A 26,113-nucleotide genomic window follows, 5' to 3' on the forward strand; every position below is an offset into this window, starting at 1 on the left:
GAGTCCTACAAAACATCATCTGCAACCTCTAGGACAGGAGAAATGTAGAGGAGTTTGTGTTCACAGAGAATAAGAAATTCCCTAATTCTTTTCTTAGATTGTGGATAGTTTTGTGCTTCCCACTTGAAGTGCTCCCTGAAGGTGTGAAGAGTTTCCCCAAATGAAATATCCTCAGGAGAGTAGGCAGATGCAAGATTCTCTTCTGAGTCTGAATCCTCAAAGGAGACCATGGAAGCATCCTCTTCAAAGGCAGAATCCTCCTGGTCAAGGTTCTCATCTGAATCAAAGGAATCAGAGAGATCTTCTGGAGGGAGTTTTTTTTCTTTTACTTGAAGAAAACTTAGGCGGATGCTGCCTGGATCTAACCAGAGAGATTAGATTTTCAACTAACCTCATAAGATCATGTTGGTATGCCTGGGACTGGGAGCCAACAGACCTAGGTTTTGGTCTGTGATCGACCTTCATCCCAGAACAGACAACCAACTCCCACTGGCGAAAGGCTGTTGCAATGTCTTCGTGACGCAAGGATCTATCGTTGGCCTTGGCAAAGTTGTCGGAAGCCGGAGCCTGCATAGTGGCTCAGGACCCAACCAGCAAACTGAGTCCTACAGCTTGAAAAGACACTGAAGGACCAGAAGGCATATTGGACTCCAAAGAGGTCTGATTAGAGGCCTGCACCACCACTTTGGTCAGGGAAGGGGGTTACAAAAGCACCTGACCTTCTTCAGTGATAACAAGCCTAGAAGGGATAGCCGAAGGCAAGCGAGTGTCGTCCAAGGTCCTAAGCCTGGATAATTTTTCTTGTCTCTTTTTTGTTTAGGAATGTCTACCTCAGATTGACCGATGGATGCCATAGGATGGGAACGGCCTGACGACTCACTAAGATACCTTGTTAAAATCTCAGTCCTATACCTAACAGTACTGCTGTTAAAGTAAGCACGAAAACGACAGTTGGGGACATCGTGTTCCAGCCCCAAGCAAGTCACACAAAAAGAGTGGAAGTCCTGGTGTGGTATCTGTTTGCCACAGTGGAGATAATCATTAATTTTCTCTGGCATTAGTCAAACAATACATAAAAGGTTCCCCAACGGGGTACTTAGCTTTCCGAAATCTTATTTTTTTGGTGTGGACCACCCAATGAACTGACTGGCACTCTGCTTTGGGCTCTGAGGGCAGTAAAGAACTGAGATCATGGCACTAGCCAACTACTCTTATACCCAAGCATAGTGATGTCAGATAGGGTTCTCACTGACTCCAAAAGGAGAGAAACTATTCTCTGGTAGCTGGGCCAGCCAAGGGCTTCCACAGCAGAAAATCACAGAAGTTTGGACTGCAACAGTGATACATGATGAACATCTGTACATAAAACATTCCTCATACTTGACAATTTATAATTCTGAAATCCCAAATTGTTGAAGTATACACTTTCTTCCCTTACCTATCAATAATCTTACCATCCTTACTGGAGAAAGCAAGATTGAAATTAACTAAGAGCTTAGCAGCAGAGGAATCAACTATGGCTATAGTTGCTGGGTCAGGCTTGGGAACAGTGTACAAAAATTTAAAAGACTGAGGAACTTCATGCATCCTATCAACCTTTTTAGGGACAGCTGGCTGGCTATCAGGAAAACTGCAGGCAGTAAGAAACACACCCTCTGAAGCAGATAGGACAGGAGGAATGGGTGTAGGCTCTGAAAAATCCTTCTGTAGCAACTCATAGTATTTTCTGAATAGATATACATAGATACAGTCCATAGATGTCACAGAAACAGAAATCTGCAAGGGAAAATCAGAAAGTGAGATCTCCTCGGAGTCTGAATCACAAATCTGAGAACAAAACCCTGAATCTGTCCCTGCATCTTCCTGCTCAGATTCAGAATTTTTAATCTGTTCAAGAAAGGAGGCATCCCTCTTTCTTTTACTGGAAGTTACTGTACAAGAAGGATCAATGCAACCCGAATCAAACCCTGAGCCAGTCCCAGTAAACTAGCCTTATCCAAAGAAATTTGAGCAAGAGTAGATACATGCTTGGTTTTCTGTTTCTTTTTGACAGGAAAAATGAGACTGACCAAATTACTAATGGCAGACACCGCTTCCCCAGGGATGGCACAGCATTCTGACACAAGAGGGAAACTTTCCCTGTTACTTCTCCCAGGACCGACAAAAATAGTTCTCCCTTGCACACTGAGGGGATGCTAAAAGCCACAGAGGACGTGACTAACCCCAGGTTCACAGTGACTGTAGATGTTATACCAGAGGAATCCAGGGTAAAAGATGAGTGGTCTGAGGTACGACAAATGGCCAAAGTGGAGTTCCCCACCTGGGGCTGAGGCAAACTGCTAGCCTGCTGTGGTGGCAAAAGCTGTTTGCTTAACTTTTTCTTTTTGTGGCTAGAAGAAGGACTGACTATGAGACTGACAATCTGTTCCATGGTCAGACTAAAAACCGTACCTCTATCCTGGGGAAAACAGGCAACAATGCCATTAAAACTACCAGTCTACAAAACTAACTTTTTTGACAGAAAAAACAAACTAAAAAGCACTTTAAAACACTATGGCAACCCCACAACATTAAAATAAACAATTTCTCCACAGAAAATACTTTTATCAGTTAGATTACACTACTTTTAACTGAGAGAAATGAGTGCTCCCTTTAAAAGTATGTTACAGTCCAAGATATTCCATTAAAACACTACACTCCTAGCTTTCAAATAAATAATGAAGAGGAAAGTGATAAAATCTGCCCAGCTAAGGAGAGCACAAGCTGACCATCGATCCTCAAAAGCCTCAGAGAAGCATACTCTTAATCAGCAGTAAAGCTCTAAAGGGCTTAGTGTCCAAACTAGTCTTTTAGTCAGCTCAGCTTGAGATGCTTGACAGTTTGGGCATGTGGAAGGTTCCCTTAAGCTTTAGAAGTTGGCTGGCTGTTATTTCCTTGTCAGGATAGAAACCATATAGCTAAGGCTACTGCAGCAGTGATCGATGTGTAGAACATCTAATGCTGGCTCTTTATGCTATGGAGGCTAAATGTCTGCTTCACAATCTATGTTCATCTATATGGAATGTGAAGTCGAATTTATGGGGAGGGGTCAGGATATAAGTTGGTTATAGGGTACTATAACAGTTACTTACAAAATGAATTGGGATATGAAACTTGTAATGCCTTTGTGGAATGGGTTACAGATTGACCTGTAAAGTACAAAATACTTTTTAGAAGTGAGCAGAGGACTATATGCAGATATAGTTTGTGATGTGGGAAGGACAGATACTTTGGAGTTCATTACTCCCTTCCTAGAAAGTATGTAAACACAGAAAAGATGCTTGCATACACACAAATACACTTATCTTTGCTTCCACACATACAAGAGTGTGCGCACACAGTTGCTCCTAAAACTAAAACTCCACCAATCATTTGGCGCTCACAGAGATAACCAATATTAACAATGAATAATCTTGAAAAGTAATGTGAAATACAAGGAAAAAGAAATGTATGTATGCTCTTGTCTTGCATACACAGAGTCCTTGAACTATATATCCATTCCTAAACAAGTCAATCTTGTCAAACACACACACACCTATCAAAACTGCTGGAGACAGATCTACTGAAGTATTTCTGCAAGGAGTGGGACAACTTCCCTTACATATATACACACACACACACACACACATATATATATATATATATATATATATATATATATATATATATATATATATATATATATAAATACACACACACACACACACACACACACACACACACACACAGTGGATATAAAAGGTGCACACACCCCTGTTAAAATGCCAGGCTTTTGTAATATAAAAAAATGAGACCACAATAAATAATTTCAAAACTTTTCCCACCTTTAATGTGACCTATAACCTGTATAATTCAATTGAAAAACAAAGTATTAGTTTAAGGGTATGCACACTTATGCAACCAGCTTATTGTACGTTTTTTATTTTTTATATATTTTCCCGTAACAGATTTATTATAGGTCACATTAAAGGTGGGGAAAGTTTTGAAGTGATTTATTGTGGTCTCATAGGTTCATAGGTAGGTACTAGACTTTTGGCCCTAGGGCCTACATAAGCCTAGCCAAAGGTACCCTGGCTTTCGCCACCCAAGAAAATTATTTTCCTGTGCCACTTTCGAGCAGAGCCACAGAAGTGATACCCGGGGTGAATTTCCTATCTCCCATCCAATCATCAAGATTTTTCTTGAAGAGCGCTAATGAGGAGCTTTGTTTGATATAGATAGGTAGTTTGTTCCAGAGTATGGGAAGTCTCTGGGACAGGAATCTATCCCTCCAGCATGTTTTGTCTATTGTGGTGACAAGGTTTAGGTCCCTAGACCGTGTAGCTCGTAGGGATTGGGATTTCTTTAAGTGGAGCATGTCTAAAAGCTCTGGGTTTGACATAGCTTTGTGTGTTAGGCAGAGATCGCCTCTGAGTAGGCGATATACAACGGAGTAAAGCTGCAGTTTTTTGAGACGGTCTGCATAGGGCATCTGTCTGAGGCTGGTAATCCTCTTTGTGAGGTATTTCTGTGGCCTTTCCAGTTGTTGTAGATGTCTTGTGAGGTACATACCAAAAGGGGCATTGTACTCTATAATGGGTCTAATGAGTGACGAGTAGAGGGGAACAATGACCTCTTTTTTCCTGGATGAGAAACCTTTTGTGATGAGGTGTGCCACACAGAAGGATTTCCTGACTACTGTGGCGATGTGATTATCAAAGGAGAGACTACTGTCCACCTGTGTCCCAAGGTCTCATCACACTTTCAGTGTTAAGTAGACTACCGCCTATGTGGTAGTTCATGGGTACTGAGTTTTTACCAAAAGGGATGACAATGCACTTTTTGGCATTGAGCTTGAGGCCATGGCTTTGACACCAGGCATTTGTCTCAGCGAGGCCCTTTTGTAGGATGTCCACATCTTTTGGAGTTTTGGCTATGGCTCCTAGTTTGCAGTCATCTGTGAACTTCGTTAGCCAAAGACCTTCAGTGTTGGCCTGTACTTCAGAGAAGTAGATACCAAACAGGAGAGGACCCAGGACTGAAGCCTGTGGTACTCCACTTGTCACTGGTCTGAAGCTGGATTTGGAGTCTGCTACTTTCACAGTGTGGGTTCTGTCAGTGAGCCAGTTGGCAACCCATCTTGTGACATAGGGATTTATACCTAGTTTAGTGAGTTTATCTATAATTCCAGAGTGGGGGGTGGTGTCGAAAGCCTTGGCGAGATCTAGATAGGCTGTGTGAACCACCTTACTCTCATCTACGGCTTTGGTGACTGCTTCAAAGAAGTCTATCAGGTTTAGGAGACATGATCTGCCTTTTACAAACCCGAACTGGGTGGGGTCCTGAGTTTGGAGATTACCTAAGTTCCATGATGATACGTTCCATAGCCTTGCAGACCAGGCTCGTTAGGCTAATGGGGTGGTAATTTCCGGGGTCTGTGGTGGCTCCCCCTTTGTGGAGTGGGATAACTGTCACTGTGTGCCATTCAGTGGGCACATAGCCTGAGGTGAGGCTATGATTGAACATGGTACTTAGGTGGGGTGCCAGTTAATTCTGTAGTTCATGCAGAACACAGCCTGGGATGTCGTCAGGTCCCACGGATGCTGTGTTCTTGGCTTTGGATAGTGTGTTTTTTACCTGTGCAGCCGTGATTACATGAACTATGCATTCTTCTGGTATAGAGATGGGCCCTTTAGGGGATGACAGGGGGGTAAAGTTAGCACTGAACCTATCTGCCAGAATGTTGGCAATATCAGTTGGTTCTGTACACTTAGTGCCATTATGCTGTAACTCAGAGCAGATCTGAGTGTTGCCATTGAGATTCTTGACATAGCTATAGAATGCTTTGTGGTTGTCTTTAGAGTCAGTGGCGATTTTGTTTTCATAACTAGCTTTGGAGGATTTTATGAGGGATCTCAGCTTCTTACAGAGGCTGACCAGGGAGTTTCTCCAATCATGGGATTTTACTCTTTTTTTGCAACAATTTCTTTCTTCTGTTGTAGAGTTTGTTTATGGCAGGGGGCCACCAGATTGGCTTCCTTTTTTTGGAGGATAGCATCTTGGTTCTGTTGGGGATTGCATCCTTGCATCATCTTTAATATCACAAAAACCTGGCAAAAGTAGCATTTAAGAAGTATGCAGCAAATGGTAGATCTCTATTTGATCCTGTACCCTAATGAAACATCAGCAATTAAAACAACTGCCAAGGACACATCAGTAAAAGGGCATAAAACATTACTTTCAAATTATATTTACACTACTTAGGAATGCAACAATCTTGCAAGAAACGACAGAAGACACCATCCTGCCTGGAGACAAAAGCTTTCCATAGTGTAAATGCTTTGAGAAAGTAAGCAATGTACTCTCTGTTGTGACAAAATCAACTAGAGCGAGAATGTCACTGAATGTGGGTTATAAAACTCCTACTCCTAAGGCACAGAATGTCTTTTTAATTTAACTCTTGCAAATTTTTACCCAAAGCTGACTACCTGATCTAAAACAATGAAGATTTTGTGCTAGTTTGTTTCTGTGACTCAATACTCATCATTCTGATGAGCTTCTAGACTTGGCATCTGTAGAACATGCAAGCATGTAAACTGCTGGAACAGTGATAGTGCAGATATGAGCTGTGTAAATTAAACATATACCAGATCTCATTGCACATTCTTGTAACCTTAAGCATTCTGAAAATTTATAACTGAGAAGAAGGTGAAGATATTTACCTAAGTCAGTTTCTCAGCCTATTTCATCTTTCTAAAGGCTATTCAGAGGACATGGCCTGATCAGTTAGAGACACTGCACACCTGGAGTGCTTCATTCTCCAGCATTCAGTCACTCGCATTTTGGTTGAACTATTAATTCTCAGACATGAATACAAAACAGATTAAGAAGTTGTTAAAGCTAGTAAACAGGGAGAATATTAATCAGCAACGTGATGCACGAGTATGAAATAAAGAATCATCAGATTTCTGGAATTGTTTATTTTGCTTTTTACTGAAATTAGATGAGGGAGCACAGAATTCGTTGATAAACTTGGAGAAGGAGGGCTGAAAATTTTGACAGATCCCCTTATTCAGCTTCCCTGTCATATCACACTTTTTAATGACCTCTGCAGCATAAGGTCAAAAAACTAGCTATCTATCCAAGGGAGAATTCAAACTTTCATTTTTGACATCCCCTGGGAGAGTTTGTGAATGCAGTCAGGCAAATCTCATAACAGCTCCAGTGGCAGCAGCCCCAGACATACCTGGCCTTAGGCATAGACGAATTAGGCATCCGCCTAGGGTGCAGCTCTACCAGAGGCGTTTTTCTGGTATTTATTTATATTTATGCAGTAAAGAAGTGGTTTCTTTACTACAATAAATAAAGTACCAGAAAAGCTCTGCTGCTAGAACAACTAAGGTGGAAGTTCTATAGTTTTTGCCTTTCTATTTGTTGCCTACCTCCTCTTACTGCCCATGACCTCCGAAGACAATGAACTGGGTAGGTCATAGGTGGGTCAGAGGAAGAAAGCAAAGAATTCAAAAGTAACAGCCTGGCACATGGGTCTACTTTGAAATTTCAGTTTGTCGAAACTGAAATAAGAAATCCCAGTTCAGCGAAAGTGCGTTTAAATGAAAATGCACTTTTGTGAAAACGAATACACCGAAAAAAAAAACACACACAAAAATTAAACAAACTCATTTATGCAGGGGGACAAGCCTCCTACACCCCCGCTACTTATATATACTCACTCCAAGATCACACTACAGTGGGGAGAAGGGAATATTCACTTATCCTCACTGTACAGCGACCTAGCAAAACTACATGGTGAACAGAGTTTCGCGAAAGTGCATTTTCATTTAAATGCACTTTCATTGAACTGGTATCACTTATTTCAGTTTCGACAAAGTGAAATTTCGATGGGTCGAACTAGACCCTTACACACACACACATATATATATATATATATATATATATATATATATATATATATATATATATATATATACACACACACACACACACACACACACACACACACACACACACACACTTTTTTTTACTGTTACTGGTAGACAACCAGATCTTTTGGATGGCTGGGACTGATTAGTCCCCATCTGTCCCTGATTTTGCAGAACATGCTTATTTTACCACATGCAATAACAGGCATTTCAATTTCAGACTCCATGTCCTTCAGAAAATGCATGTTAATATACAACCTTTTCTAGCAATTTTCTAAGTTTATAAGAGCAAATCTGGCACTAATTTTGACACCCTAATTATTTTTGATATTGTCCAGGTTTCTTGTGCTAACTGATTAACAGACATGTTCTTCCTATATTTTTTTTATCCTGGTAAATCAATGAAGATTACAGTCAGTCAAAAATGCTAACTAGACATTGCAGTTATGTGCTTCTATCCAGAAAATGTTTGTCAATGGAAAATCTGTTCTACATAAAATGGTGTCCTGTCACTGGGAAAATGTGACTAACAGCTGCTTTTTACTCATCATTCTGAATTTGCAGGATTACTGTAATTTGTGTAAGGGGAACCTGGGATACTGCAATGTGTAGCTACTGTTTCATAGGTGTTTACTAGGCTAACAATCACAACAGCCTTTTTAAACCTAACCATGCATCCCAAATCTCTGACAAGTTACGGTACTCTTGATATGTGTAAGCTGGGGCTTGGGAGATGAAACATTTACAAACAGGAGCCTGGGAGATGAACCATTTCAAGCTGTCCGTTTTCCATTACAGACACAGGTGCCAAACCAGGGATGAATTTCCTGTTCCCTATCCAATTGTCCAAGTTACACTTGAATTGGATTAGGGAGGAACTCTGCTTCACATGGATGGGGAGCCTGCTACAGAGAAGGAGTAATCTCTGGGATAAAATACCTGCCTCTCCAGCGGTTCCTATTTATATCACATCCAATGTTTAAGTCCTTAGAGTGGGTAATTCAAGTGCTATTTATTTTGCAGGTATGCAGGAGGTCCATCAGTGTGCGGTCTGATAATACCTTGTATTCCAGGCATAGATCTCCCCTCAACAGCCTGTAGGAGACATAATGCAGGGACAGGGCCTTGAGGCGGTCTGCAAAGAACATGTGATTTATGCCCTGTATTCTTTCAGTGAAGAACCTCTGTGAACATTCCAGTTGTTGGATATGTCTGGTTAGGTACATACCAAAGGGGGCACTGTACTCAATGACAGGTCTGATGCATGATGAATACAGTGGAATAATGATTTCCTTGAAATGAGATGCCATACCTTTGTTTATAACTTGCACAGCATAGAATGAATTCTTCACTACTGTGGACACATGATGGTCAAAGGCTAGACTACTGTCTGTGTGTGTCCCCATGTCCCTGACTACTGGGACAACTCTTAGGGGGTGTGTTATCAATATGAAAGTTACCAGGGCTGGATGACTTCCCGATGGATACAGACCATAGATGTCATGTTAAATTATATCTGCTGGATGGAAGTGGGAGCTGTCTGCAAAAAGCAACTGACCCTCTTGTATACTTAGTTTAAAGAATCACTATCTGGCTTTGCTGGACTGTTGTACATTTACAGGATAAATGTCATTTATGTGAAGCAGATTGTGATACTTTAATGTGTGTCTACTGTTTCCATGGAACAAATCGTATATACAAGGCATAAATTTCTTTAAACATCCCACATCATTTTCTCACAGGTTTGGGAATGGCGTTGAATGACTGACAGTGAGAAAGGAATACCCATATGCAGCAAGGGGACTGCTTCCCCAGCACCTCCACCATATATGCAACATTTACCTTTACTAACATACTATCTGTTTAAAGCATTATGGTTCTGTAATGGGAAAAGCAGGGTGACAGCAGCACTGACTAGAGGGCAGAGGTGGGGTTTTCTATTGCATACCGATTGCTGGGTGTTTAAATTTTGTCAAACGGAACACATAGCTATAATTTGTAGCTATAAATGCAGATGAGAGGCTGTCTAAGAAAGTAACTTACCCTCTTGTTTTCTCATTTTATAAAATCAAGATCTCGTTTTGAAGGACTTGTGCATTTGCAAAGATAACATGATTTCTGTGATGCAACCTGAAAAACTTTAATGTGTGACTACTCTTTACATGAAAGTTGGCAGAGCTGAAATATAATACATGGTAGTCATTTATCAGAAACATATGAAGTGCACATAGTAGTAGCATAACTGCTAAGTTGGGTTTGGAGCTGTCTGTCGAAAGAAATCGATCTCATGCTCTTCAGTTTAAACAGTTGCTATCTGGTTTTCAGGGCTAGTGTGTATTTTTGTGAAGTAAGATGGACTGCTGAACTGGACATCTTACATATAAACAGACAAAGTAGCTATAACTGTTAGAGCTGTCTGTAGAAAAAATGACTAGCTGCCTGTTGTTGCTTGCTCATTATTCAGGCTTTGCAGGACTGTGAAACGTGAAGCAACCTGAAAAACATTTAACGTAGAACAACTTTTGTGTGAACTACATTACACAGTCAACCTCTTCCATTACAATCAGATGTCTGAATTGTACACAGAAGTGGCTATAGCTGCCTGTTGGGGTGGATGCTTTCTGGGTGAAACTAAATGACCATTTTGTAATTTTCTCAGTTTAAGTTGCCTGTCAAAACAATAAGACATACAATGCATTGTAGGACATCCAGACCTTCACAGCTTCTGGGGGACTATGGTCCCCTTGCACCAAGGTTGTATAAGTTGATTTTGACACAGCCTTAGTAGTGGCATCTGCCCTAAGTCCCACCTTGTCTAAAATCAGTCTTGCTTAGAGGTGTACACAGGTCACTGTAGCTTCTGTGGGGAGCTGGAGATGATGTCATTATTTCTTCAACTTTATTAGATTCTTTCTAAGTGAAAGTGCTTATTCATTTATATAATTTGCCATTTAATTTTGCCTCTGTTTCCTGGTTCATATTTGTTTTGTTTCATGTCATCTTTGCTGGAATTCATGTGATATTCTTTTATCTCTTTATTTCTTTAATTTTCCTCCCAAACCACAGAGGTTGTGCTGGTCTGGGGACAGTGTGCTTTTTTTTTTCTTTTAACTTTCCTCACAAACTTCAGAGGGGTGCAATGACGGTCAATAAAGCTTTTACAGAAGCAGTGTACTGTCTAAAAGTAACAAGTGGGAAACATTACTGTAATTATTTTTTTTATATTTTTCCTCACAATCAAACAGATGCTGCCGTTTGTGGGAGAGTAAAGAAACATTCCATTTATGTATGGCTGAGAGCAAATATGTTTTATTTGTTGTTCAGTTTTATACAAGTCTGACATTAGTGCATTAAAGGGGTACACAGAAGGTGACTTTCTTTTGCGGGAAGGGGTGAGGAAGCATGCTGGCATGTATGTGTGTGCCTCTGTATATGTGTGTATATATATATATATATATATATATATATATAGATCATCAGATGGGGATACATAAAAGTGATTACCTTTTTAAGGTAGTATAGGAAGGCAAACACTGTTTTGAGATATGATTTATGTATCACCACATGCATTTACCTTCTGTGTTTATTGTGCACTGCTATTTGGTTAACTCTGACGATTAACCTTTGGATACAACTCATTTCCTCATTACATAAAAAGTAAGACTGAATTTATTTCCTTATGGATGATTTCTGTTTACACCTTCATTGAATCAAATGGTTGGAAAGAAAGCACTAAAACATATCTCTGAGCATTTATAACTCCATGCCTTCTGGGTGCCTACAGGCCACTAGACCTCCAGCTTAATTTAATTATTACAGTGTAGTTTTGGTCAGAGTGTGTTAAAATGATTCTGGGAAACCATGGTTGAACAGCAAGACTGTACTTCTTCCCATAATCATGATTTTTGTTCAGTCCATCAATGGATGAAAATGTTGTCTAAAAATGTAAAATGCACCTCAGAGCATCTAGAACCCTAGTTGAATGCACTTGTTTCACACATAGTTAACTAGAGCAGTTTTGCCTTGTTAAAATGTATTGAATGATTATAGGAAAAACTGAAGAGTAAGACAAACTGTCAGGAAAATGAAAAAAAAAATTAATCTGGATGGTGTAGGTGGACCAGGATGGAGGCACCAAAGTACCAGATAACCAAAGGCCAGTCCTGGCCCCAGAAGTGGCATTGGTAGGGTCATAAACACATTTTAAACAATGGGTAGTGACTTGAGGAAACAGAAGAAACCAAATTTCACAAAGCAGATGTTTCCTCCCAAGAGGCAACAGATGCCAATCATTCCTCTTATTCTCACTACTGCCAGGATAAACTTCAACATATGAGCCTGACAGCTGTGAATTCTAAAAACAAGAGTTCCCCATACTTACCAAGAGCAATCTAATCTTTGTCAGAAGGAGAGAGAGAGAGACTGGTATTCACAAAATCCTGAGCAGCAGCTGGGTTTACTAAAGCTATATCTGCTGGGAGAGGTCTGGGATTAGTGTATACAAACTTTAAAGACTGAGAACCTTATATAATCTATCTGCTTTCTGAGCAGACTGATGTCAGGAAAATTGCAGGCTGTAACAAAAACATCCTCCAAAACAGAAAGAACAGGAAGAATAAGAGTATGTTCAGGAAATCCCATTTGTAATAAATAATAATATTTTCTGAGTGACTGAGAAACGTCACTATTTTCCCACTGAAATAACTTGTTCATTCTGGAACAAGAATCCTTCACATGTACTATCCAAAGTCATACTTATCAGAATCTAAGTCAGAAATCTGTGGAGATACTACAAGATCTGTCTCTTTACACTGAGGTTCAGACTCTAGAGTCTCTTATTTATTTACTTACTGACATTTGATTATCAGGAAAGTCCAAATGTGAAGACGCCCATTTTCAGTGGAATCTCAGAGAGAAAAGCTCCAAAAAAGGAAAGCTCTTCAGGAAATGAAAAATCCCTTTTTTCTTTTAACAGAACCACCCATATAAGAAGAGTCAAGAACCTGCATTAAACCTTGAGCTAAACCTAATAAATTACTCCTGTCCAGTGTCAGTGGAACAGGAAAAGACATGTATTTAGTCTTTTATTTCTTTCTGACAGGAACTCTTGAAGAAAAAGACCTAGAAAAGCCAACAATAACCTCCGTAAGGATGGGCCACAGCTTTCTGGATAAGCAGAGAGGCATTCCCTGCACCTTCTCAGGAATGACAACAGTGGTTCTCCTTTGTCTGACAAGGGAACACCAACAGCCACAGAGGACGTGTCTAACCCCTGGTCCATGTTGGCTATAGGGACTACACCAGGAGGACCCAAAGAAAAAGATGAGTGGTCTAAGGAACCAGCTTTGTCCACAGCTATATCTAATACATGGGACTGTAAGTATGATAGGCAAACTATTACAGAGTGGGAGACTGCTGAAAGTCTGAGGATAGTAACTGCAATCTTCAAACAGTAAGTGCTTAGGTGCAAATAGCAAGAACACATACTAATTCAGAGAATGCATCATCTCAGAGTATTCCCCTATCCTAAGCTACAGTACTTTTGGAATTAGTACATATATGTAGCAGGGGTGGGGTACAAAACCCTTTTACAAGTGTAACAAGTTTCAGAAATTACTTTTTTACACACGAGTTGCACTTTAATTTTTTCAAATGTCAAGACTTGTTAACTGTTCTGAAACTTCAGATAGGGAGCCCTACCGAGCAGTCCATGCTTGCAGAGGTTGAGCACTCTCAGCAAACTAATATTAAATAGCTGCTAAAATAATACTCAGTGTAAAATTAATTAACAATGAATCAAATGAAATTGCTATAGTATACAGCAATCTAAACATATCTACAAAACTGGAAGATTTCACATTAAACATCTATCGATCACACATCTGTGTATAGTGTAACGTTAACTCCCAAATATATAAATAATTTATTTAAGACATTAAGCCTTCCATCTCATTTGTAACTTTGCATGTCTTTGCTTACAGTCTCTAGTCAAACACTTGTAATAAAACAAATAACTAAAATAGCATATCATTCATGTTTACTGATTAAAACTTTACTAAAACATAACAGTTATATATAAAAAACTGTAAGATTGTAATTAGGATGGAAACACTGTTTGTTCTAGTTAAATACTCAAACACTTGAGAATAAAAGGGATAACTATAGTACAGCAAAGTTAAATTTAAATTACTGAAGCATGAGTTCAACAATATGTACATAAAAGCTGCAAGGTTGTCATTAACGATAAACAATGTGGTCAATTTTGTGGCAAGTACAGTCTTAGTTATAGCACTCAGTCCTCATTATTATTAAGCACGTGTTCATCCAGTGTAAGTTTGTCTTGCAACAGGTGTACCCATCCACATCTTTGCTCTAGCCTTCTCACTTCCTTCTTGAGACCACAGGATGTATAGGAAGAGTAGCAAAGCACCAAAGAGATCAAGTACATCACCAATATCCATGCCACACATGCAGCATGCTGACTGTGCCCCAAAATCAAAATAACAGTGTTATGGCAAGGTTAATATGTAAAAACCTAGCTATAACAAGATTATGAAAGTGAGACTCTTTTGTATTAACCTCATAACTATAACTAAGATAAGCATACAGATGGTAATCAACATATGAATGCATCGAAAATTAGCAAATTTAAAAGCTGAAACATGCCTCACACTGCCATGCAAACAGTAAACAGAACTAAAGTGCAAACATCAAGTAGCTTTAAAATCAAGTAGTGAAATAGGCACCACTTAAAGTATAGAGAGAGCTCTGCAATGCTATTAAACAGCCGTGAAAGTGAGAAATGCAGTAACATTTTTTTTTTTTTGTAAAAGAGGTATTTTCAGTATTAAAATGTCAAATGATATAACCTAAATAATTAAGGAACCATATCTCTAGAGTCCACCTTACTGGTATAATGAAAGAAGCAAAAAAACTGAAATAGAAATAATAGAACAGGTCCAATAAAATGTTCTCCCTGTCAAACAGACAAGCACTATAACACAACACTTTGGTATACATCTGAACAGTTAATTACAACAGAAGCAAGATGAGTAATACTTACACTTTGCATCTGTTCAGGCAGAAAAGCATTCCCAGAACGGACGACAACAGGAAGGCTAAACACACAGGTATCACTATGGCTTCAATCTCCCCCTTTGCTAAAAAATATAAAGAAATACATTAGCAGCAAGAGAAATGATCTGCTTAACTTGCCTACAGAAAACTAAAGGTTTGGCAATCAAGGACAAAAGACTGCCTAAACCACTGAACCTGCCCATTTTGTTACATTTACAAAATGCAACTGTCCAAATTGTTTCTACTCTTCCCTTATGCTTTCCTGAGTATCTGCACGTGTCTCCAGTTCTATAATGTTTATTCCATGTTTATCCCACTCTCATGTAGATAATTCTGCAATCCTTTCACTCTAATAGTAAAGCTGTTGTGTCTTTCGGCTTTTCCCGGTTAGGGGTCGCCACAGCGGAACTGCGGTCCGCTAATGATTGGCAGTAGATTTTTACGTGCCGAGTTGCCGGCCCAGACGCACAACCTTCAACGAAGGTACAGCCATTCACTCATGTCTCCAAACAGAAGACGCTCTAGCTGTTCGATTCTCAGCTAGGGCGTCTCCACACAGAAGACGCTCTAGCTGAGAATCGAACAGGATAACGTCTTAATGTGAGGCGACAACGCTACCGCAGCACCACCACCGCAGTTCAGTAAAATAACAGGAGTAATAGTAATTAACACATTCAAACATTCTCACAGCTCTACATCACCCTACTCTCAATGCATGTGAAACCCTTACATTTTCACTCATGGTATTTTTTTGGGGAAAGAAAAACTATCTTCATGTGCTGATCAGACATCTGTGTTGTATTTACAGGGTGCTACAACTTCCTCTTTCATACTTATACATAGAATATGTACTATATGTAATACTATTTTTAGTTGTACAGAATATATACTAGGGGCTTCCATCCTCTAGCACAACTTACACTACGGCACATACACTATTCTGAAGTATCTTCATCACTGCCTAAGCTACATTCCCTTCCTAAAAGATCATTTGTAACACTAAACAAATTATTCCAGGGGAAATTTCACTTGTAAAAATACCCTTTTCTATAAAACATTTGCAGCACAAGGGAATCAATATAGCTGTGAAAAAAGTGAAATCCTCAAATAATATCCAAGTAATGAATGACTAAATGTTTTTTCCCCTAATAATGTGCAACATTCCTGCACTGCTTAAGAGCCCTTTAAGTTGAACACTAGGTTTGACTTATGATACTAAGAAAGAGAGCCAAATTAAAACCAAAGTAGCAAGTGTGAACAGACTCTACCCTGGCATGCCAATGTACTGAATTCAATGGGTACCCATTATACCCAGACAAAATAATGAGATTCAAAAACTTTCTTTGTTTGTGAACTACATCACCTTGACTAAGCATAGTGCCAAACTGCCCAAGGACTGAGTGGGCTGCCAAGTCCAGCTGAAGTTCTTGGGTGAAGCAGCTCTACCTCTTCAACAGAACTGGTATTGCAGGCAAGGAGACTGCCTGTAATATTTGAATCAATGTACAGGTGGGGCTACATAGCCATGAGACTATTCAACACCACAGCTCCACCTATAGGGCAGACTGCTGAATGCAAGCATGACAGTCTGCACAGCTGTCAAGCTTGCACTCATCACGTCCAAGGGGAGGGATGTGGATGAAGGGTCAGTAGACCACCAGGAAATGCAATGTTCTCTTGTAAAAGACACTAAAATGGGCCATCCCCAGAGGAGTTCAGGGAAACCTCATATTGCCCACTACCAGGCTCACAAGTGGTTTCTGACAGACCTCCACCCAACTCCTTATGCTTACAGTACAACTCCATCTCTATGAGGAACTAAGTACTACAGACAGTCTGGCTTCGTACCTAGTTCCACATATAGCTGGAGGTTCTGCCTCACCCATTCATTTCAGTGGGCTTCGACATTGATTCTGCTTTATACAGCTGTGAACCTTGTCAAAGTGCAGCATTGAATTAATTTGGTGAGGCAAGGCCAATACACTTTTTGGAATCAGGTACGGGGTTCCACCAGTCTACATTACATATACTGACTGAGAATTAGTGAAGCCCTATTTTATAGAATCGAGTGTGGATCATTATACTCAGTCAGACATGTTACTCCATGTCACAGTCTTTCAGAATATGACCCAGAATCCTGTAGGAAGGGGGCAAAAATTTCAGCATTACAGTGAGCCAAGAATATAACTGCGGTGGTGGTGCTGCGGTAGCGTTGTCGCCTCACAGTAAGACGTTGTCCTGTTCGATTCTCAGCTAGAGCGTCTTCTGTGTGGAGACAGGCGTGAATGGGCGTACCTTCATTGAAGGTTGTGCATCAGGGCCGGCAACTCGGCACATAAAAATCTACTGCCAAATGCCAATCATTAGTGGACCGGAGTTCCGCTGTGGCAACCCCTAACCGGGAAAAGCCGAAAGACACAACAACAACAGTGAGCCAATAATATGACATGTATTCATTATTAGTTATTCCTGAGATTACACAGACCCACAGGGTCTGCTGATCAGTATGTTAATATATTAAGGAAACAATGCAAAGACAGTTTGTTGAGTTTCATGATTCACTGGTCTGAGACAGATGTGTTATAAAAGTTTTATAAAAGATTATAAAATATTACACAAGGGGTGCATTCCTGACAAAATGAGGTCTGACATTAAATGATGGAAAGAGATTGGTACACTGAGATTGACAAACTGCTTGCATGTTCAGTGAAGAGACAGATTTGTTTATAGCAGCTTGCAAAATGGAAAAGCTGGAAATGAGTGTTAGCGAGTCAAAAATTTCAGGCAAATGCAAGAAGTAAAGGATATATAGCACAGAGAAACTATGTACAGGCAGTTTGTGCCTGTAAGCATGACAAAAAGAAATGTTCTGCTGTTAACCATACATGTAAAAGAAATGCTGGCTAAATATATCATTTCAATGAAGTGTGTAAAATACATAAAAATGACTGTAGTTGAAAATACTACAAGATCATAAAAATAATTTGTCTGTGGGTATGATTTGTGTAGAGAACATGAACAAAGCAAACAGTGTTCATAGGTAAGTCCTAAGCTAGCTTACTTTATGGGCCATTTTAAACTTAGTTAATTTCCTTTTTAAAGGTGAGAATCAAACCCTGTACCTTGGACTCTCAGGTAAACACCTTAACCATTATACCAAATCCTAACTCACTGTATTCACTGTGCAAGACAAAGTACAGAAAAGCCAAACTAAATACTGAACTACAAATTTGGGAGGAAAATCTCTAACCTAATAACTGAAGTATGTTGCTTGGAATTGAAACCGGCACATAATGTTAACATCTGCTCATGATACAGTCATGTAAAATTATTACTTTATTCTGGTCATCATGCCAAATCAAAGGATCAAAAAATGCACAAGTGAATTTATTTATTTAGTAAATGAGATAGAACACTGATCTATGCAGACATGAGCAAATGAGCGATCTGAACTCCTCATCTATACTGAGTTGTCTGGCCTGTCAGAAGGTTGGCATGGTGAAAAGAATTCACAGTGGGAATGCTGCATTATAGTGATTATCAAAACCCCTTTTCCCATTTTGTTTCTCTACATGGGATCAAGGTAATAATAATAATCCACAAAAAACAGACTGAAACTTCCAGAATATCGCAACAAGTCACAAGAACTGGAACTTAGAATGAGAACAAGAGGCACACATTTTAGAGTAAACAACAATTTATTTTCCACTTTCGTCATTAGACCATCAGAAAACAATACATTCAACTAAAAAACATTCAGTTTAAAAATATCTGTAACCCAATAGAAAGTACATCTTCATCCCACAATTAAGTGACATCACAAACTCAACTATTAAAGACATATACTTCTGTTAAAAATTATTTGTTCAAATGAACCCTGCGGTTCTTTAAGAAGCTCTTTGCCAGAGATGGCCTGCACCTGTCACCTCTGGGATTCCGGGTACTGGCAAAGGCTCCTATAGTGCTTTTAGGCAATGTTCAAATGACAAATTCACCACCATAATAGGAACAGGCAAGCAAAAACTGAGGGTAATGCTACTTAATGCTAGAAGTCTAAATCTCAAAATGCACTCACTAGAGGCACTCCTTAAAATGGAGAACATCGATGTCTGTGCAGTGACTGAGACCTGGTTCAAGGCTCCAGAGAGCACCCCTGTATTACCAGGCTATAACTCATACCACACTTTTCAGCCATCTAACCTGGACCGGAACACCAAAGGCAGAGGTGTGTCCATATTCATTAAGGATATCCACACCTCCAGGCTAGCTGCTCAGCATAATGCAGCCGAGGTTATCCAAGTGCAACTAACTCTGGGCAAAACTGCAATCCAAACTGTAGCTTGTTACAGATCCCCCACCATGCCCCAGGATTCCCACTCCTCTTTTCTTGATATACTAGAAAATATTAGGGTTCAAGCAAACACACTAATATTGGGCGATTTCAACTACCCCACCATTAACTGGGAAAACTACTCATGTACCAACTCCTTCGCTCAGTGCTTTCTGGAATACATAAATTCCAATGCCCTGGATCAACTTATCCACACCCCCACCAGGGGCAGCAATACCCTAGACCTAGTCATTACCAACATGAGTGACCGGTGTTCCACACCTGAAGTCAACTCCTCGTTGGTCAGATCCGACCATAAGCTAATCACCCTAGATATCCACATCCCCCCCAACCCCATTAAGGAAACCACGGCAAAAATTTCTCCAAAGCCAACTTCATGCTTCTTAAGACAGAAGTGGTGAACTTCATGACACCCATGCAGATGAACAATACAGTTACGACTGCTGAATCCTACATAAATGCACTCTATAAGCACTTACACAAGTGCATGGATCGTGCTATCCCACACAGAACCAAGACGCTAACCTCCAAAAAAGGAAGCCAATCTGGTGGTCCCCTGCCATAAACAAACACTACAACAGAAGGAAGAAATTGTTGCAAAAGAGAGTAAAATCCCATGAGTGGAGGAGCTCCCTGGTCAGCCTCAGCAAGAAGCTGAGATCCCTTATAAGATCCTCCAAAGCTAGCTATGAAAACAAGATTGCCACTGATTCTAAGGACAACCACAAAGCATTCTATAGCTATGTCAAGAATCTCAATGGCAACACCCACATCTGCTCTGAGTTACAGCACAATGGCACATAAATTACAGAACCAACTGATATTGCCAACATCCTGGCAGATAGGTTCAGTGCTAACTTTACCCCCACCCCCTAAAGGGCCCATATCTATACAAGAAGAATGCAGAGTCCCTGTAATCACAACTTCACAGGTAAAAGCAGCACTCTCTAAAGCCAAAAACACAGCATCCATGGGACCGGACAACACCCCAGGCTACGTTTTACACGAACTTCAGAACGAACTGGCTCCCCACCTAAGCACCATGTTCAATCATAGCCTCACGTCAGGCTTTGTGCCCACTGAATGGTGCACAGCAACAGTTATCCCACTCCACAAAGGGGGAGCCACCACTGATCCTGGGAACTATCGCCTTATTAGCCTGACGAGCCTCGTCTGCAAGGCCATGGAACGTATCATTGTGGAATTCATAAACAAAGATATTGGTAACCTCCAAACTCTGGACCCCACCCAGTTCGGGTTTGTGAAAGGCAGATCTTGGCTCCTGAACCTGGTCAACTTCTTTGAGGCAGTCACCAAAGCCGTAGTGTTTCACACAGCCTATCTTGACCACGCCAAGGCTTTCAACACCATCCCCCATTCTGGAATTATAGCTAAACTCATTAAACTAGGTACAAATCCCTATGTCACAAGATGGGTTGCTAACTAGCTCACTGACAGAGCCCACACTGTAAAAGTTGCAGACTCCAAATCTGACTTCAAACCAGTGACAAGTGGAGTACCACAGGGTTCAGTCCTGGGACCTCTCCTGTTTGGTATCTACTTCTCTGAAGTACAGGCTAACACAGAAGGCCTCTGGCTAACGAAGTTCGCAGATGACTGCAAACTAGGAGCTATAGTCAAGTCACCCAATGATGTGGACATCCTACAGAAGGGCCTCAATGAGACAGATGCCTGGTGTCAGAGCCATGGCCTCAAGCTCAATGCCAAAAAGTGCATTGTTATCCCCTTTGGTAAAAACTCTGTACCCATAAACGACCACATAGGCGGCAGTCTTCTTAACACCGAATGTGTGATAAGAGACCTTGGGAACCAGGTGGAAAGTAGTCTCTCCTTTGATAATCACATTGCCACAGTGGTCAGGAAATCCTTCTACATAACACACCTCATCACAAACGGGTTCACATCCAGGAAAAAATAGGCCATTGTTCCCCTCTACTCGACACTCATTAGATCCATTACAGAGTGCAATGCCTCTTTTGGAATGCACCTCACAAGACATCTGCAGCAACTGGAAAGGCCAAAGAAGTACCTCACAAAAATAACTACTGGCCTCAAACAGATGCCCTACACTGATTGTCTCAAAAAGCTTTATTCTGGAGCATATCGCCTACTCAGAGGTGATCTCGGCCTAATATATAAAGCTATGTTAAACCCAGAGCTGTTGGACATGCTACACCTAAAGAAATCCCAATCCCTCTGAGCTACATGCTCTAGGGACCTAAACCTTGTCACCACAATAAACAGGACTTGCTGGAGGGACAGATTCCTGTCCCAGAGACTTCCCATACTCTGGAACAAGCTACCCATCTATGTCAAGCAAAGTTCCTCATTAACACTCTTCAAGAAAAATCTTGATGAGTGGATGGGAAATAGGAAATACACCCTGGGGATCACTTCTGTGGCTCTGCTCAACAGGGGCACAGGAAATTAACTTTCTTGGGTTGGCGTAAGCCAGGGAACTTTGTTGTCTAGGCTTACTTAGGTCCTTGGGCCGATAGCCTAGCACCTACCTATGAACCTACAAAACACTTGATGTTAACTACATCATTCAACCCGGGTGCTCTGTCAGAGTTTAACCTGATCTGCCAAAGTGCTTCTTTTTGTTCCAACTCTGTCTTAAAATACCCACCCCTTGCATGATGTGTTTGTTCCCTGTTCCAGGGCTGAAAAAAGGAACTTATTACAGTTGGGACACTTCAAACTGTATTTAAAAAAACACATTTCTACTATCCTTCTTTTTATGCTATAGTAGTGCTCTTTAATCCTGGCACAGAGAAGCCCACCACACCTTTAGTTTTGCAGTTAAATGACCTGACACTGGAATACTGTGTGACAAATGTGGCAAGTTTACAAAAGGGCCCTCTAATATGTACCTACAAACAGTACAACTTCCACATTTGTGCATGCCAAATGGTTTGTGTGTAAAATAGTTTTTTTTCTCTGTTTTTTCACCCTCTCAAATAATAATTTTAAATTATACTGATTTTTGTACACAAAATGGAGGTGGGGGGCCAACCATCGCAAAAAGGTCCTGATTACCCTCTAAAATTTTCCAGTTGTCCTGTATAATGCCTCTTATCAATCCACTGTCCAAAGTCATGTTCAAATTGCAAAATATTTCTTTGTTGGACTTGCTCGAAACTTTTGAGCCACTATAAGGAACTTGTAATATAGGCGGGTAGAGTGTTATTCGATTGTCCATGACATACTTCTTAATTTGTCTTCATGGTAACCTCTTTCCAGAAAAAGTGAACAAGTAAAATCTATTTAATGTGTAATTGCAACAGTTTGTAGAATATCTTGAACAAAGTAGTGACGGCTTTAGATTCACTTTTAATTTTTCTAGTGATTCTGTTGATTTTTTAGATACTAAGTTTGTCTTGAGGAATGGCATGATTCACAGTCCTCTACTTAGGAAAAATTGTACAAAGAATGCATTGCTCCAGTATGCACCCTAAGCATGTTTGTAATAACATAGCTAAAGGGCAGTTCTTAAGAATGTCTAGACTATACACTGAAGACCAAGATTATCAAGAAGCATCTTTGGAGCTGAAGAATGAGTTAATGAAGAGAGGTTATAACCACAATGACCTAAGTAGAGTAATGTCACAGGTCAATGGCCTGCGCAATACAACAGGGAAGCCATTTTTTCACAGGTTTGCTCATGAGTCTGATACAAGAGTGATACATGGGGGATCAAAAATAAATGTTTTAAGACTACCCCTCACCTACAGCAGTAATATCCATTAAGTATGTGATATTATTAACAAATATTGGCCTATTTTGGCCTCTAATGATCAGTTAAGAGCTATAGTAGGTGACAGACTTAGTTATGCATTTAAAAACAACCTTTCTTTGAAACGGCAGCTTTGCTATACCAGTAAAAGTAGTATTAAGGTGACTTCTAACAGACATGATACATTTCCATGCAGAAATTTTAGGGCCTGCTCATTTGTTTCAAGGAGAGATACCTTTATGCATCTCTCTACTAACCGTCTATTTACTTTCAGCCTATATGCTGACTGTAGATCTAAGAACTTAGTTTACCTAGCCAGCTGTAGATCATATGCGTCTTTCTATATTGGCAAGATGACTAGAATGCTTAAATAACGTATTATGCAACATTTGGGTGACATCAGGAAAATGAATCTCTTTAATGTTTTAGCTAAGCATATATCCAATAATGAAGGGCACGTTTGAATTTACAGTACTGCAATTGATATCAGATAATAAAAGGGGGTGATATTAACAACAGAGTAGAACTAGCTGAAATGCAGTGGATTGCAAGAATGCAAGCAGATAAATTACCAGGAATCAATGTTACTATGCCTTTAAAACCTGTTCTTAAAACACGTAGATCACTTCAGTGACTTAACTGTTTTACTGATTAATTTTTACTGGTTGTTTTATCATTGTTAAGATATTTAAACTTGAGAACAATGTTTGTCTGTTATACGGATCTGAAGAAGCACTTTGTGTGAAAGTGCTTATCCTACCGTATTTTTTAATAAATTATGTATGCTTTTAGCTGTGGTGGTCGCTTGGAGTTTTTGTTTTTTACACCAGGCAGAATAGTAGTGGTGTAGTAATTTTGCCCACCCTCTTACAGACTTCAGAAAATATATACTTGAACAGAAAAAGGGCTATCTGCCACAGTAAATAGATGTGAAAAGTTCCACTGACGTATTTATATGAAACTTGTACTGGTGGAAAATATAAGCCATTGTAGATGCTGTATCCTTAATTCATTCATTCACTCCAATGGAGCTCCGGACGTTTGCACTGTAACTTCCAATGGGTGGAGCCTAAGCCTTTTGACAAGAATCAAATTATGTCCTCACATTTCAAACAAATGTTCATATCTCTTTCACCATAGGGGTTATGAAAGAAGTATAAATGGCAAACTTTTCAGCACAAACTATTTTTACAGTGGTAGTATTTTTAGGTTCCAGGTCCTAAACTGAATTTTGTAAGTCATAGTAAACACAGTAGCTACAGCAGAGAGTCGATTATCCAAAATGTCAATTATCTGAACGCAGCCTTCCAAAGTTTTCAGGTAGACAAAATCAAAGTCCAAATATGTAAATGTTACATGTATTCGCTTGTGTGTGTTTTTTGAGCTTGTAGCCCTTTCGTGTATGAAAAATATTCTTTATTGTCCAGTGGAATTGCTGAATAGTTGAAAAGTTTATTCACTGTGTGCGGAAAAAAACAAGATTTTTAGAAGTTTTTATCCTGTCCAATTAGTTTCGGTAACTGACTCTCTACTGCATTATGTTTGTAATATTTTGAAAACCACTTACAATATCTCAGCAACCACTCAAGTTACACACATACTGTCAACAGCATTTTATTCATTTAGCTGAGAGCTTTCATATGAGGCTAAGGAGTTCTGTTTGTACTATTTGGTTGTTGAGATATTTAGAAAAAGTGAAATTTATATCTATATAAATTAATATAATAAAAACAACAGTTCATATCCCTTTACCTGTACTAGACAGAGGTCAAATATTAATGCAGTTGAGTTGGCCATTATGTAAGCTTTAAGTTGAAATAGTTTAAAAACTTGTACATAGCATGGCTTTGGAATTATTGATAATTTGAATAGGCAATATCTGACGCCTAGAGGCATCAGTAGAAGTTAACTGCAGATGTACCTGTAGAAGTCACACAGATGTACCTGTAGAAGTCACACAGATGTATTAAGAAGTGTTTGCAGTCTTAACAATACATTTGCAAAGAAAGTTGCACAAACTGCAGAAATATGAGTTAAATGCCATCTGAATTAAGGGCCAAAAGAACAGTCTTCTAAGTACAATGTTACAAGGAAGCTGAAGCAGTAGGGTCAAAAGGAGCCTGAGTCAATTTTTCATGAACAAAATTGAGGTCCCAGGAAGCCAGAACAGGCTTCCTGGGAGGCCTGATATAAAGAACGCCTTTAAGAAATTGCTTGATTTCAAACCTAAAGGGCAGAGGAAGAGGCAAGGGCAGATAATCAGAAATTGCTGATAAGTGAGCTTTAACTGAGGAACACGCCAACCCAGTGTGGAGCAAATAATACAAATAAGAGAGAGAGAGAGGAATCTCCACTGAAAAGGGATCCTGGTTATGAGAAAGGCACTAGACAGAAAATCTCTTCCAGTTGGACAAATATGATTTCCTGGTAGTGGGTTTTCTGGCATCCTGCAGGAACCGAGGCATGTCCTCAAAAAAGAGGTGCCTAAAAGGGATCAAAACCTTATCACTCACAGTGGCAGCTGAAGAATGGACAAGTGAGGATGGATAAGAGACCCCTTGTCTTGTATGAGAAGGTCCACCTGATGAGGTAACTTGTGATTACCTCTGGCTAGGTGAAAAAGGAGGGGGAACCAAAGCTGTCTGGGCCAAAAGGGAGTCACCAGCAAGATTTTGGGGGAGTATTGCCTGATGTTGTGCAGGACTCTTGGAAGCATACAGAAGGCATACAGAAAAGTACAGTTATGTACACTTACCATAAATGTAGATGTTCGAGTGTATTCACTGTTGCAGTCATCACTTGTGGGTTATCCCTGCTGGGTAGCCCTCGGCCAGCCTGAATACCAGAGTAAAGGATTTCCCTCTTGCATCAGCTGACTGGTGACTGAGGCTGACGTGAGGTTGTCAGAGCTATAAAATGAGGTAGCCGATGCCATTACATCAGTTTTATTTGCCCCCAATAGGTATG

General features: G+C 40.0%; 1 protein-coding gene across 5 annotated transcripts in view; it reads right to left on the reverse strand.

Moving 5' to 3' along the window:
• IL6ST (interleukin 6 cytokine family signal transducer) overlaps positions 1-26,113 on the reverse strand; it is a 2,713,809-nt gene that overhangs the window by 61,887 nt on the left and 2,625,809 nt on the right. For all 5 annotated transcript variants that reach the window (XM_044063784.1, XM_044063780.1, XM_044063781.1 and 2 more), the window contains one exon: positions 15,025-15,121. In XM_044063784.1, the coding sequence (XP_043919719.1) occupies positions 15,025-15,121 (97 nt within the window). The remainder of the gene's footprint in view (positions 1-15,024; positions 15,122-26,113) is intronic.

The sequence above is a fragment of the Protopterus annectens genome, chromosome 2.part2 (assembly GCF_019279795.1).
Source record: "Protopterus annectens isolate FY-2018-M chromosome 2.part2, PAN1.0, whole genome shotgun sequence".
NCBI classification, from domain to species: domain Eukaryota; kingdom Metazoa; phylum Chordata; order Ceratodontiformes; family Protopteridae; genus Protopterus; species Protopterus annectens.